General features: G+C 47.7%; 1 protein-coding gene across 3 annotated transcripts in view; it reads left to right on the top strand.

Moving 5' to 3' along the window:
- LOC124722846 (PDZ domain-containing protein 8) overlaps window positions 1–14,254 on the top strand; it is a 233,602-nt gene that overhangs the window by 104,095 nt on the left and 115,253 nt on the right. For all 3 annotated transcript variants that reach the window (XM_047247971.1, XM_047247972.1, XM_047247973.1), the window contains one exon: window positions 29–221. In XM_047247971.1, the coding sequence (XP_047103927.1) occupies window positions 29–221 (193 nt within the window). The remainder of the gene's footprint in view (window positions 1–28; window positions 222–14,254) is intronic.

Below are 14,254 nucleotides of genomic sequence, written 5' to 3'. Positions count from 1 at the left end.
AAATGAACATATAATTTTTTGTTTCTAGATTAGAGATATCCATCTTGGCACACATTTTCCAGAAGTGAAGAGTATTTTGGTAAAGGATGTTGTGCTTGATGAAGTCAATAAGCACCTTGACACATTGGAATTGTGCTTAGATCTTGAATATTCTGGAGGATTTCAGTTATCTATTGATGCCAATATGGTGCTTGGCAAAGCAGCTTATGTGTCAGTTAAAGGTATGTTGTTATGATTATAGTGCTTTCATGAACTAATTAACATTATTTCATTTTGGGAAATAGCATTAATTTTATGCTAAGAGTTCATGTAGTTTTTTAATGACAGTAAAACTGCATTTTTTGAAGATCAACACATGCTGGTATTAATTATTGAACAAATTACATCTGTATCGAATTGTCAGTAAAAGTCTAGAATTAAACCAGTGGTGTACTTATGTGTTTCATGCAGGAATGTTGTCAGTGTTTGCCATGAGATATGATGGGAACAAAAGAGCGTATATGAGATGTTTGTGTTACACAGCCAGTCAGAGAGCAGCAGGCAAAAAAATGTGTTTTGAAGTAATAGATTGAGGAGAAATGGTTAAATATTGCTGTAAACAAGGATGTTAAATTCAGTTGCTCCTTATTTGAGTCACAGCTATGTAAACTGTGCTAGTATCTGCAAATTAAGGACAGTGTTACAACCCATGATATATTTGTAAAAGCAGTGAAATATTTCTGTACTCTGTGTTGTTATGAAATCAATCTGTACGAATGCACTAAGTAAGTGGATCAAAGTTTTTTAATTATATCGTGGGAGAAGATGCGTGGCTCAATGTTTATTAATGTATCGAATGTGTGACTCTGTTATAAATAACATTGATCCATCTACCGTCTCCCATGATTGAATTAAAAAATCTTGATCCATTTACTTAAAGTGGCAGCTTTTGTTGCACTTGCAAGTGATTCCATCCACACGAACCTTTCACTGTGGTCAGCTGTCAGGCTTCAGATCCAGATGTCTGGGGTTCATCCCCAGTTTGATTCAGTTTTCCTTTCCACTTGTTATGATGCAAATCGATAACTGTTACATTTGAAGGAACCAAATGTTAATTCCTAGCTACTAGTGCTAAATGGGTGGGTACTATAACTAAAATAACAATAGTTGTTCCAGTTTGTGTGTGGCCAACGGGATCAGTCACTGTAAGAATATGGATAGGCAAGCAAAAGATTAGTTGGCACAAGTGCACTTAAAATAAATATATTGTACTCAACTTGTGGGTGAAGAACTGCTACACTTGTGGCAGACATGGCTAGCTATAAGCAGAGGCATGACATGGGCATGTGTCTAAGTACATTGAATGTTCGCCAGTAGAGCTAACCATCAACAACTCAGTGTAACGTTCAGCAGCAGCTAGCAACTTGCAACTAGAAGTAATCTTGAACTAGAAGACTGGTGCCATAGTGCTCACTGCTTATAACACCATCCAGGCAGTCTTCATTCGTCGCAGTGGTCTGGAGTCTTTTCTGATGTTCCAAGTGCTGCTTGTGGTGGCCACAGGAGTCTTTGAGGCCCTGGCTCTGACAATATTGATAAGCTGTGATACTACAATCTTTATGGTGATGTTCCCATTCCCTGTGCTTCACACTGCTATATGATGTGGAAGAAAAGGGGGGACTGTCACTAGGTTTATACATTGCTTGAGTGGACGGAGTAGTCGCCGCCTGCCCCGGTGGGTGCAGCAACTGGAACAAGGTGCAGTGGTGCCATCCATGAAGCAACTTCATTGACAATGCACCATGGCAAGTCTGGGAGTTGTAGGACAAGAAGAAGAGCAGCAAAGCTTGGTCCCACGTGTTGTGGGTGTGTAGTTTATCCATTTGCTGCTTAAAAGTGTGAATGAAGCATTCCGCTCCTCCATTGGACTATGGATGAAAAGGCGTGCTGGTGATGTGATGAATCCAGTCAGCTGTACAGATGTCCTTGAATTCTGCAGACACAAATTGAGGTCCATTAACAGTCACAAGCAACTCGGGTAGACCCTCAAGGCAAAAGATGGACTGGAAAGCTTGAAGGGTGCAACATGCCATTGCAGAGTGCATGGGAACCACTTAAGGAATCTTGGCATTGGCATTGATGACAATCATCTAACGAGTGTACCAGTAGGTTCCAGCAAAATCCAAATACAAGTGCTCCCAGTCACTCCATAGGTGAGCCACCATCTCCATTTGCCCCCCTGCGGGTTCGGGGGTAAGAATAGGCCCGCAGTATTCCTGCCTGTCGTAAGAGGCGACTAAAAGGAGTCTCAAGTGTTTCGGCCTTTAATGTGATGGTCCCCTAAGGGGTTTGACCACCCCATTTCAAAATTTTCCATTAGTGCGTACCATTTGGGGAAGGACACCTTACGTGGTGCATTCTATATCCATCTTGCCTTAGGATCTGGCACATTCATTATGTCATGGAGTTGGACTTAAACTGAGCTTCCGGCCACATCGGCTGCAGTGTGTTCCGGGTAGCATACCTTCCCTCCATTGTGCACTTCCATCTTTGCTCCCTATATACATGGATATTCGACACCCGACAACCAGCACGGTAGCCAGTCCATTGTGGTGGGGTCGTCATGTACCCTCTTGGTGGTAGCCCCCTGACTACACAGGGATCGCACTGCTGATGCCTGAGCTGCTACCTCCCCATGTATGCCGAGGAGTAGATGCCTATCCCTCTGGGGCATCAGGACTCCCGGCAAAGGCCATCCTGCCAGGTGGTCTTTGCTGTGGCTGGGTGGCGCTTGTGGGGAGAACCCCTGGTCGGAGTGGGTGGCATCAAGGTGGATGACCCGCAATCAAGCGTGGTACATCATCTTTCACTGGTGGGCCTCCACCAGCAATCTCTAAGCAATCGAGGTCTAACCTCAACGGTAAGAAATACGACCCAAGATCATTTCCCTCCCTGGCCACTCCATGGGAGGAACATATGGCTAAAGAAGGCAGTGGAGATTATTCACCCCAGTACCTCGTGTGTACGCAAGTTGATGGGGAATCATTTATGCCGACCAAGCCCCAGTTTTTTGTGGAGCATTTAGAGGACAAGTTCGGAGAGGTGGAGGGCTTGTGGGGGATGTTTCCATCACCGTCACGCCCCATAAGAGTTTAAACATGGTCCAGGGTATTTATATTCCACAGGGATCTTCTTCTGCAGTCCGACGATGAACTACGCGCCAACCTAGAATGACGATGTGTTCACTTCGTCCGGCGCGTCCATCGGGGACCGAGGGATAATCAGGTAGCCACCTGTGCCTTCATCTTGGCCTTCGAGGGTGATGTCTTACCTGAAAAGGTCAAGGTGATGGTTTACTGCTGTGATGTGAAGCCATATATCCCTCCTCCGATGCGGTGTTTTGAATGCTGGAAGTTTGGGCATATGTCATTCCGATGTACTTCCAGCATCACGTGTTGAGATTGTGGACATCCTTCGCATCCCAATACTCCATGAGCCCTGCCTCCCATCTGTGTTAACTGCAGAGAACACCATTCCCCCTGCTCCCTGGACTGTAGGATATTCCAGAAAGAATGAAAGATAATGGAATATAAGACCCTGGACCGCCTGACCTACACCGAGGCTAAGAGGAAATATGAGAGGCTCCATGCTGTGCCAATTATGTCGACCTACGCCGCTGTTGCAACAACAGTTCTCCCATCATCATGTACGGTTGGCTCTATGATCGGTCAGAATCCACCGGCCCCCTTGATTGTGGGAGGCACTTCACTCCCTGTTGCTCCTGTTCCATCTACTTCAGGAGCAACACCCCCCCCCCCCCCCCCAAAAATTGGGGACATCAGTTCCCACTTCCCAGCCGGAGAAGAGTAAGACTTCTTCGGCTACTCTCCCCAGGAAGGGGTCCCTTAGGGACCTCCCTTCGCAAGTTCCGACCAGCGGAAAAGCGGACACCCACAAGTGGCTGAAACAACCACCAGTCACTGGTCGTAGGGCCTCACGGTCATCGTCCGTCCCTGAGACTGACCCAGTGAAGCCCTCCCAGCCTGAACCACCAAGGGCACAGCGTGAGAAGCAGAAAAAGAAGAAGGTTCCCAAGAATCACGACACTGCGGTGGCACTCATCCCACTGCTTCCTACAAGCTCCACGTCTGAGGATGAGGTCGAGATTCTGACATCTGCTGAAGACCTGGATCTCACCGGACCCTTGGACGCAATGGATGTCACTCGCGCGGGTACTGAATCGGTGGCAGCAAGTGACCCAGCGGCATAACCTGCCTCTCCAGTCCCTTCACACCTTTCTGAGCCATGGACAATATCATCCTCCAGTGGAATTGCAACGGTTTCTTCCACCATCTAGCTGAGCTCTAACAACTCATCAGCCTGCATTGCTCTTCAGGAAACCTGGTTTCCAGCGATGCGAACCCCCACCCTCCATGGCTATCGGGGTTATTATAAGAACCGGGTAGCTTATGAAAGGGTGTCTGGTGGTGTCTGCATCTATGTCCTTCACTCACTTCACAGCAAGTCTGTCCCTCTACAAACACCTTTAGTGGCTGTCGCTGTTCGGGTGTGGATGCCACAGGCTGTTACCATCTGCAGTCTTTACCTTCCACCGGATGGTGGTGTTGGGCAGCATGTCCTGGCTGTGCTGATAGCCCAATTGCCGCCACCTTTCTTGTTACTGGGAGACTTAAATGCCCATAACCCTCTGTGGGGTGGGTCAGTGGAAACAGGTCGAGGCCCCACCATTGAGCGTGTATTGGCACAGCTCGATCTTTCCATTTTAAATGATGGTGCCTTCATGCATTTCAGTGTGGCGCATGGCACATACTCCGCCATTGACCTTTCGATCTGCAGCCCTAGCCTCTTACCATCTGTCCAATGGATAGTGCATGACGACCTGTGTGGTAGTGACCACTTTCAGATCTTTCTGTCACTGCCACAGCGTCAGTCTTCTGGGCGCCCTTGCAGGTGGGCTATGAATAATGCTGACTGGGACTTTTTCTCCTCCACTGCCGCTATTGAACCTGTTTCTCATGAAGCCATTGATGCGGTGGTTCACTCAGTCACCACCGGCATCATTACTGCCGCAGAATCTGCCATTCCCAGTTCTTCTGGGTCCCCTTGGCGGAGGACTGTACCTTGATGGTCGCCAGCGATCACCGAGGCGATTAAAGATCACAGGCGGGCACTCCAGCATCACAAGCGGCATCCATCTTTCGAAAACCTCCTCGCCTTTAGACGGCTCCATGCGCGGGCCCGCTGCATCATTTGCCAACACAAGCAGGAGTGCTGGGAATGGTATGTTTCCACCATTGGCATCCATGTCTCTCCATCACAGGTCTGGGCAAAGATTAGACGCCTCTATGGCTATCGGACCCCTGTCAGCATCCCTGCACTCTCACTGAATGAGGCAATTTGTACTGAATCCGACATAATTGCCAACCGCTTAGCAGACCATTTTGCTCTCAGTTCTGCATCTGTGAATTACCCACTGGCTTTCCGCTCCATTAAAGAGTGGTTGGAACTTCGGAGCCTTTCATTTCACACGCACCATCCTGAATCCTACAATGTCCCATTCACTTAGTGGGAATTCCACAGTGCCCTAGCCGCTTGCCCTGATACAGCTCCCGGGCCAGATCGCATCCACTGCCAGATGCTGAAACACCTCTCAGTGGACTGCCAGCGATGCCTCCTCGACCTTTACAACCACATTTGGGTTGAGGGGGAGTTTCCATCGCAATGGCGGGAAAGTATTGTTGTCCCCATTTTGAAACCTGGCAAGAACCCATTGGAGGTGGACAGCTACCGCCCCATGAGCCTCACCAACGTTCTGTGCAAGTTGCTCAAACACATGGTGATCCGGCGGTTGAGTTGGGTACTCGAGTCTCGAGGCCTTCTAGCTCCGTCTCAGGGTGTGTTCCGTAAAGGCCGCTCTGCCGCCGACAATCTGGTGAGCCTGGAGTCAGCCATCTGTATGGCCTTTGCTCGCCGTCAGCACCTCGTCGCTGTCTTTTTTGACATGGGGAAGGCGTACGATACGACATGGCACCACCACATCCTCTTTACGCTTCATGATTGGGGTCTTTGGAGTCCACTGCCGATTTTCCTACGAAATTTTCTGGCGCATCGTACCTTCCGCGTGCAAGTTGCGGCCTCCCATAGTTCCTCTCGAGTTCAGGAGAACGGGGTACCACAGGGGTCTGTTTTAAGTGTCTGCCTGTTTTTAATTGCAATTAACGGGCTTGCTGTGGCGGTGGGAATGTCTGTTTCAGCATCCTTGTATGCTGACGACTTCTGCCTCTACTACAGCTCCGTTGGCATTGCAGCTGCTGAACGTCAGCTGCAGGGCACTATCTGCAAGGTGCAGTCTTGGGCTGTAGCGCATGGCTTCCAGTTTTCGGGTGCCAAGACCTGCATTGTGCATTTGTGCCGGTGACGCACAGTTCACCCTGAGCCTCAGCTTTATCTTGCCGGCGAACGTCTTGCTGTGGTGGAGACATATTGGTTTTTGGGTGTGGTTTTTGATACCCAGTTGACTTGGCTGCCTCATATTCAGCAGCTTAAATAGATGTGCTGGTGGCATCTTAATGCTCTGCGATGCTTGAGCCACACCAGCTGGGGTGCCGACCAATCTACCCTCTTACGGCTCTACCAGGCGTTAATCCAGTCCTGTCTGGATTATGGGAGCCTGGCTTATGGTTCAGCATCCCCATCTGCATTGCGGGTGCTGGACCCAATCCTTCACAGTGGGATCTGACTTGCCACTGGTGCTTTCCGGACCAGCCCTGTGGACAGCATACTTGTGGAGGCAGGTGTCCCTCCACTGCAGTTACGGCGCCAACATTTACTGGCCGCTTATGCTGCACATGTTTGTAGCTTGCCCGGGCATCCTAATTATCGTCTCCTGTTCCCGCAGTCAGTCGTCCATCTCCCAGAACGTCGGCCTTGGTCGGGTTGTATGATCGCTGTCCGCATCAGAGAGCTTCTCTCCGGGCTTGGGGTTTTCCCTCATCCACCTTCTTTCCGGGCCCCTCTGCATACACCCCCGTGGTGTGTGCCTCGCCCTTGCCTTTGGCTCGAATTGGCACAGGGCCCGAAGGACTCAGTCCCTCCGGAGGCCTTCCGCCGCTGCTTTTATTCCATCCTAGCCACGTATCAGGGCTCTGGCGTGTTTTACACTGACGGTTCGATGGTTGCTGGTCGTGTCGGTTTTGCTCTAATTCTAGGGGACCATTACGAACAATGATCCTTGCCGACTGGCTGCAGTGTTTTCACTGCTGAGCTGGTCGCCATCTTCTGTGCCCTAGCGTATATCCGCTGCTGCTCAGATGAGTCCTTCATTATCTGTAGCGACTTCTTGAGCAGTTTGTGAGCTATCGACCAGTGTTTCCCTCGCTCTCGTCTGGTGATGGCTGTCCAGGAGTCCCTCCATGCTCTTGCCCATTGCGGCCGCTCTGTGGTCTTTGTGTGGACCCCAGGCCATATTGTGATACCCACCAATGAAAATGTTGACCGCCTGGTGAAAGAGGCCACCAGTAAACCATCTCTGGACGTTGGCCTCCCGGAGACTGATTTGCAAGCCTTCTTATGCCGCAAAGTTTTTGCGCTATGGGCTGCTGAATGGTGCAATCTGACCGCACCCAATAAGCTCCATGCTATCAAGGAGACGATGACTGTGTGGCGGTCATCCATGTGAGCCAATCGCAGAGACTCAGTTGTCCTTTGTCTGCTCCGCATTGGCCAGACCCGGCTGACGCACAGTTATTTACTGCATCGGGAGGACCCTCCTCTATGTCGCTGCGGGGCGGCTTTGACAGTGGCCCACATTTTGTTGGCCTGTCCCCTTTTAGCTATGGTCCGGCAGACATTTGTGCTGCCTGAGATGCTCCCTGCCCTTTTAACAGATGACACTGCCATGACAGGCTTAGTTTTGCGTTTTATTCGGGCATGGGGCTTTTATCACTTAATCCAAGTGTTTGTCCTTTTTTGTGTTGAGTCTGGCATTTAGCCTACGGTTTTAGACTGAGTTTTTAATGCGTTTCTCAGTGGTTGGCTTTTCCTTTTTTTTTTCTCTCTGGTCGGCCAACCACCGTCACACTCTGTGTGATTTTAATTCGTTTTGTCTGGTCTTCGTCTAAGTTTCTCTTGTCCTGTGTCGTCTGTGATCTTTTCCTTGTTCGCTTTTATTCTGTGTGGGTGTTTTTAAGTGTTTAAGTTTTGGAAAAAGGGACCGATGACCGTAGCAGTCTGTTCCCTTTCATCCCACAAACCAACCAACCAACCATCTCCATTTGCAAATAGTTGCTCTGAGCTTTGATAAGCAATTTGGAGGCTATTGGTCTGTCATCAGAACCAATCATGTATGAGAGTACAGTACCAGTGCCATAAAAAGAGGCATCCATAGCCAAGACTACAGGTTTTGAAGGATCTAAATGAACTATGCAACAATCACTGAGGGTGAAGCCAGTGCAGTGGTGCTGCAGTCTGAGCTGCATTCAGATTGAAGTGGATGTAGTACGTCAGCTTCCCTAGCATTGACTGTAATTAAGTAGCATTCCTTGCAAGTGTGAGGTCACGAATGTACTGCAAGTGCAACTGCATTGGATGAACATCCTGAGAATTAATCACATGCCCCTAATACTCAATCTCAGTTTGAATGAACACACACTTGTCTCTGTTGCATTTAATGCCTCTGATAACCCTTGCAACAGGCTGCAGAAATTAATAAGGTACTCATCTACTGTGTGATCTGGTACCATTATATCACCTGCATAATTTGTACATGAAGGCACAGATGCAGTTAATTGTTCCAAATAGTGCTGGAAAATTGTTGGTGTGGATGCACTACAAAAAGGCAAACAGAGAAAAGTGAAGAAGTCCATGTGCTTCTTAATGACAAACACTTGCTGAGACAGTTAATATAAAGCGATCTGCAGATATAGCTTGTGTGCAGAGTGATTATAATCAAAGTTAAATTTTCAAAACAATGTAGAAATAACACCACTCGTCAGAATGACATCAAATTGCAGCATAATATTATTGGAGAAGGGGGAAAACATTTGCAGAAGAAAAAAAAATAGTGCGAAAATTGATCAATAGATGGCGCTGTATGTGTCAGAATACGTAAATGAAAACACCTGTCATGCGCATGACCCATGGATGTTGGTATAAACACACCAGGTACATGGCTTTTCCTCCTCATTTGCCATGACTGTCTCAATGCAGGATCGTGTGTTGCTTGTAAAGCTGTATTACAAGAATGATGACTGTGCACACATTGTTCTGCAGAAGTTCTAGACACTGGCATTGGTCCGATGACTGCCATGGGTCTGGAGAAAATGACTAGGAAGTTTGAAAAGACGTGTTCTTTTGGTGTGCAACCTGGTAGTGGGAGGAAACAAACTGATTCGACGTCAGTGGAAGCAGTGGCCACAGCAATGCGGGAGGAGACAAGTGGTGGTGTGCAAATGTGTAGTGCACAGAGAATTGCCTGAACATTGGACATACCCATGATCACGGTGTGTAAAATCCCAACTTACCAATCGACAGAAGCAGGAGTGTTGAGATAGAGATGTCTCGACCATTGGGCGCCATACATCACCTTCCCAAGTGTGAGCAAAGATCAAACGTGTTTTTGGGCACCAGACCTCAACAGGTGTTCCCGGTGTTAACATAAATGGTGTGTTATCTACTGATGCAAATTCGGTTGCCGACCACTTTTCTGAGCACTATGCTCAAGCCTTTATGTCAGAGAATTAACCCCCAGCCTTTCGCACTCTCAAATGGCTGATGGAAGGAAAAGTTCTCTCGTTCACTACATGCTGTAGTGAATCCTATAATGCCCCATTTACAGAGTGGGAGCTCCTCAGTGCCCTTGCACATTGTCCCGACACTGCTCCTGGGCCAGATCGAATCCAAAGTCAGATGATTAAACATCTCTCATCTGACTACAAGCGACATCTCCTCATCATCTTCAATTGGATCTGGTGCGATGGGGTCTTTCCATCGCAGTGGTGGGAGAGCACCGTCATTTCGGTGCTCAAACCCGGTCAAAACCTGCTTGATATGGATAGCTAGCGGCCCATCAGCCTCACCAACTTTCTTTATAAGCTGCTGGAACATATGGTGTGTCGGCGGTTGGGTTGGGTCTTGCAGTCACGTGGCCTACTGGCTCCATGTCAGGGTGGCTTCCGCCAGGGGTGCTCTACCACTGATAATCTTGTGTCCTTCTAGTCTGCCATCCGAACAGCCTTTTTCAGGTGCCAACACCTGGTTGCCATCTTTTTTGATTTACGAAAAGTGTAGGACATGACCTGGGGACATCATATCCTTGCCACATTATATGAGTGGGGTCTCCAAGTCCTGCTCCCGATTTTTATCCAAAATTTCCTGTCACTTTGTACTTTACATGTCCAAGTTGATGCCTCCCATAGTTCCCCCCATATCCAGGAGAATGGCATCCTGCAGGGCTCTGTATTGAGTGTGTCTCTATTTTTAGTGGCCATTAATGATCTAGCATCTGCTGTAGGGCCACCCGTCTCACCTTCTCTGTATGCAGACGATTTCTGCATTTCGTACTGCTCCACCAGTACTGGTGTTGCTCACCAGCACCTACAGGGAGCCATCCACAAGGTGCAAATCGCTCTACGCTGCTGCAGCTCTAGAGAGCCCTTGTTCAATCCCAACTTGACTATGGGAGTCTGGTTTATGGCTCGGCGGCACCCTCAGCTTTGTGTTTACTCGACCCACTGTGGTGTTCGCCTAGCAATAGGAGCTTTTAGGACGAGTCCAGTGACCAGCATCCTTGTGGAGGCTGGAGTCCATCCATTGCAGATTAGGCATGCATAACTTCTGCCCAATTATGTTGCACATGTTTGTAGTTCTCTTGTGCACCCGAATTTCTGTCTGCTTTTCCCACCCATGGCAGTTCATTTCCCGTATCGGCAACTCAGGTCAGGACTTCCAATTGCAGTTCGTGTCCGATCCATTCTTTCTGAACTGGAGTCCTTGCCTTTAACACCTATATTTGAGGTCCATTCATGTACACCTCCATGGTGTACACCTAGGCTGTGGCTTTGCCTGGACATTTCACATGGCCCTAAGGACTCAGTTAACACTGCGGCTCTCCGTTGCCACTTCCTCTTGATTCTTGACATGTGCCGAGGCGATGAAGCGGTTTACACCGACAGCCTGATGGCTGATGCTCATGTCGGCTTTGCATATGTCCATGGAGGACATATTGAACAGCATTCCTTGCCCAATGGCTGCATTGTTTTCACTGCCGAGCTAATGGCTATGTCTCGTGCTCTTGAGCACATCCATTCATGCCCTGGGGAGTCGTTTCTTCTGCGTACTGACTCCTTGAGCAGCCTACAAGCTATTGGCCGGTGCTACCCTCATCATCCTTTGGTAGTGACCATCCAGGAGTCCATCTATGCCCTGGAACGGTCCAGCCATTCAGTGGTGTTTGTCTGGATCCCAGGTCACGTCGGAATCCCAGGCAATGAACTTGCTGACAGGCTGGTCAAACAGGCTACACGGAAACCACTTATGGAGATCAGCTTCTCTGCAACTGAGCTGCATTCAGTACTATGCGGCAAGGTTTTGCATCTTTAGGAGACGAAATGGCATAACTTCAGCATGCACAACAAACTGTGTGCCATTAAGGAGACTACGAATGTGTGGCAGTCCTCCATGTGGGACTCTCGCAAGGACTCTGTGGTTCTCTGCTGGCTCTGCATTGGCCATGTGTGGGTGACACACAGCTACCTCCTGTCCTATGATGACCCACCTCAGTGTTGGTGTGGCACCTGGCTGACAGTGGTCCATATCTTGGTGAGCTGTCCTCCTTTGGCTGCCCTGCAATGAACTCTTCAGTTACTGGACTCGTTGCCATTAATTTTAGCTGACAACGCCTCATTAGCAAATTTAGTTTTACATTTTGTATGTGATGGTGGCTTTTATAATTCTATGTAAGTTTTAGCGCATGTCCTTTGCTCCTTTGTGTTCTCCACTCTAATGCTTTCAGGGTGGATGTTTTAATGTGTCACAGAGTGGCTGGCTTTTCCTTTTTATTCTCATTGTCGGCCAGCCATGGTCATCTGCTCTCTTGTTTTTACCCCTTCTGCATATTTCTTGCTTGTCTCTGTGGTATTCTTTTCCTGTTTTGTCCATGGTAGTGTTGGTTGTCCTTCTGTCGTTCTTCTGGTTCTTCCTTTCTCGTACGTCTCCTTTCTTTTCTTCTTTCCCTTGTGTAATTATTTTACCAGGAACAAGGGACCGATGACCTCGCAGTTTGGTCCCTTCCCCACCCTTTTTTAAACCAACCAACCAATCAGCTGAATAGCAGGATGGTTCCTTTGGAATCATCATGCCCAATTTCCTTCTTCATCCATGTCCATTCCAAGCTTGTGCTCCATCTCTGTTGGCCTTCATGCTGGTGGTATGTAAATCCTCCAAGCTTGCTTCTTTACTTCCTTCCTTTTGGAGATCCAAACAGTCCAGAAACATTACCCTCATAATCTAGTTGGGCCGTGGTATCAGTTTGACCAAGCAATATCTCCTGACCTCCCTTCCTTCATTCATTTCATAAATTCCACTTAACACATGCAGTCTGAATGATATGTTTCGTCTTTATTACCTCCCCTGTCCTTACTTGTTCTTGCTTCCAAAAAATAGGTCAGGCTTGTGTTATTTTGTGTATTTTTATCATGTGTACCAGCAGTTGCATCTGTTAAAGTGAAATAATGGGTAGCCCAACTTACTGTATGGGGATGTGATGTTACTACATTTGACTTCTTTTGAGTCATGAGATAATGTGAACAACATGCATCATTGCTGGTAAATTTGATATAATAATAGTAACAGTTGTAAAAGTCCTTTGGAGTTTCTTAAGAACTGAAGGAACTGTATCAATCTGAAATTTGTGTCATACTCTTCTCATCATCATCGTTATTACATTATTACTATTCCCTGACTCAATAACCAGTGTTGCATGGTGGTACTTTACTCATAGGGAAATGGTTCAAAACCTGGTGTTGGAAACATGTTCTTCATTAGACTTTGTCAGAGTCGTCGGTTAAATTAGAAATTTCTTGTAGTGTATCAGTAAGGAACTGGCAGTGGCTTCCAACCCGTGTCTTATCACCACCAATAACAAAAACTTGACACTGCTCCCCCCTCCCCACCCCGCATTCCACATTGAATAGTACACACAAACAAGATTGCAAATATAACTGAGCTCTCAGACAGAATTCTCTCCAAGCAAGGTGGCACAGTGGTTAGCACACTGGACTCGCATTCGGGAGGACGATGGTTCAAACCTGCATCCGTCAATCCTGATTTGGGTTTTCTGTGATTTCCCTAAATTGCTTCTTGTCTGAAAGTTCATCAGTGTTGTCAGTTGTGGGGCCTTGTCAACCACATGACACATCAACTGTACTGTGAGTGGTTGCCTCTAGCCCTTTACACTCAATCTGCAAGGTTTGCATTGACAGGAAATGCTTGCACCAGAACGTGAGGCACAAGAATAAAGAAAGATAATTATTACTGTCAGCAGTTTCAAATCTTTCAATTCTTTGTTTGCTTATGTGTGGTGTCACCGCCAGACACCACACTTGCTATGTGGTAGCTTTAAATCGGCCGCGGTCCATTAGTACATGTCGGACCCGTGTGTCGCCACTGTCAGGGATCGCAGACCGAGCGCCACCACAAGGCAGGTCTCAAGATACGGACTAGCACTCGCCCCAGTTGTACGGACGACGTAGCTAGCGACTATACTGACGGAGCCTCGCTCCTTTGCCGAGCCGATAGTTAGAATAGCCTTCAGCTAAGTCAATGGCTACGACCTAGCAAGGCGCCATTAGTAACATTGCATGTATCTAAAGAGTCTCACTTGTATCGCCACAATCTCCAGATGTACCAAGGATGGATTAAAGTTAAGTATTACAGAAGCTACGTACTTTTCTTTATAGCATTCATTACGTATCCTGTTACAGACCTATCTCTTGCCTGCTAAACGCGTGCCTTTCGGCTTCCTCTCATTGTGTCTGGGCTGTCTTGTCTAGACACAACATTATGTATGCTAGTATGTATTATTTGTTCCCCTCCCCCTCTCTGTCACTACCGTTGCTGTTCCTTTTTACTTTTGTGTTATCCACTGTTAAATCTGTTTTTCCCCTTTGTGTTCTTGCTTATCCCCCACCCCCTCCCTGTTCCTCATTTCCTCTCCCAGTTTTTGACTGTTCTCTGTCTGTGGATTTGTACCTAAACT

This window comes from Schistocerca piceifrons, chromosome X (genome assembly GCF_021461385.2).
Source record: "Schistocerca piceifrons isolate TAMUIC-IGC-003096 chromosome X, iqSchPice1.1, whole genome shotgun sequence".
NCBI lineage: Eukaryota > Metazoa > Arthropoda > Insecta > Orthoptera > Acrididae > Schistocerca > Schistocerca piceifrons.
Note: the sequence above shows the minus strand (reverse complement) of the source record. Positions and strands in the feature narration are given on the sequence as shown.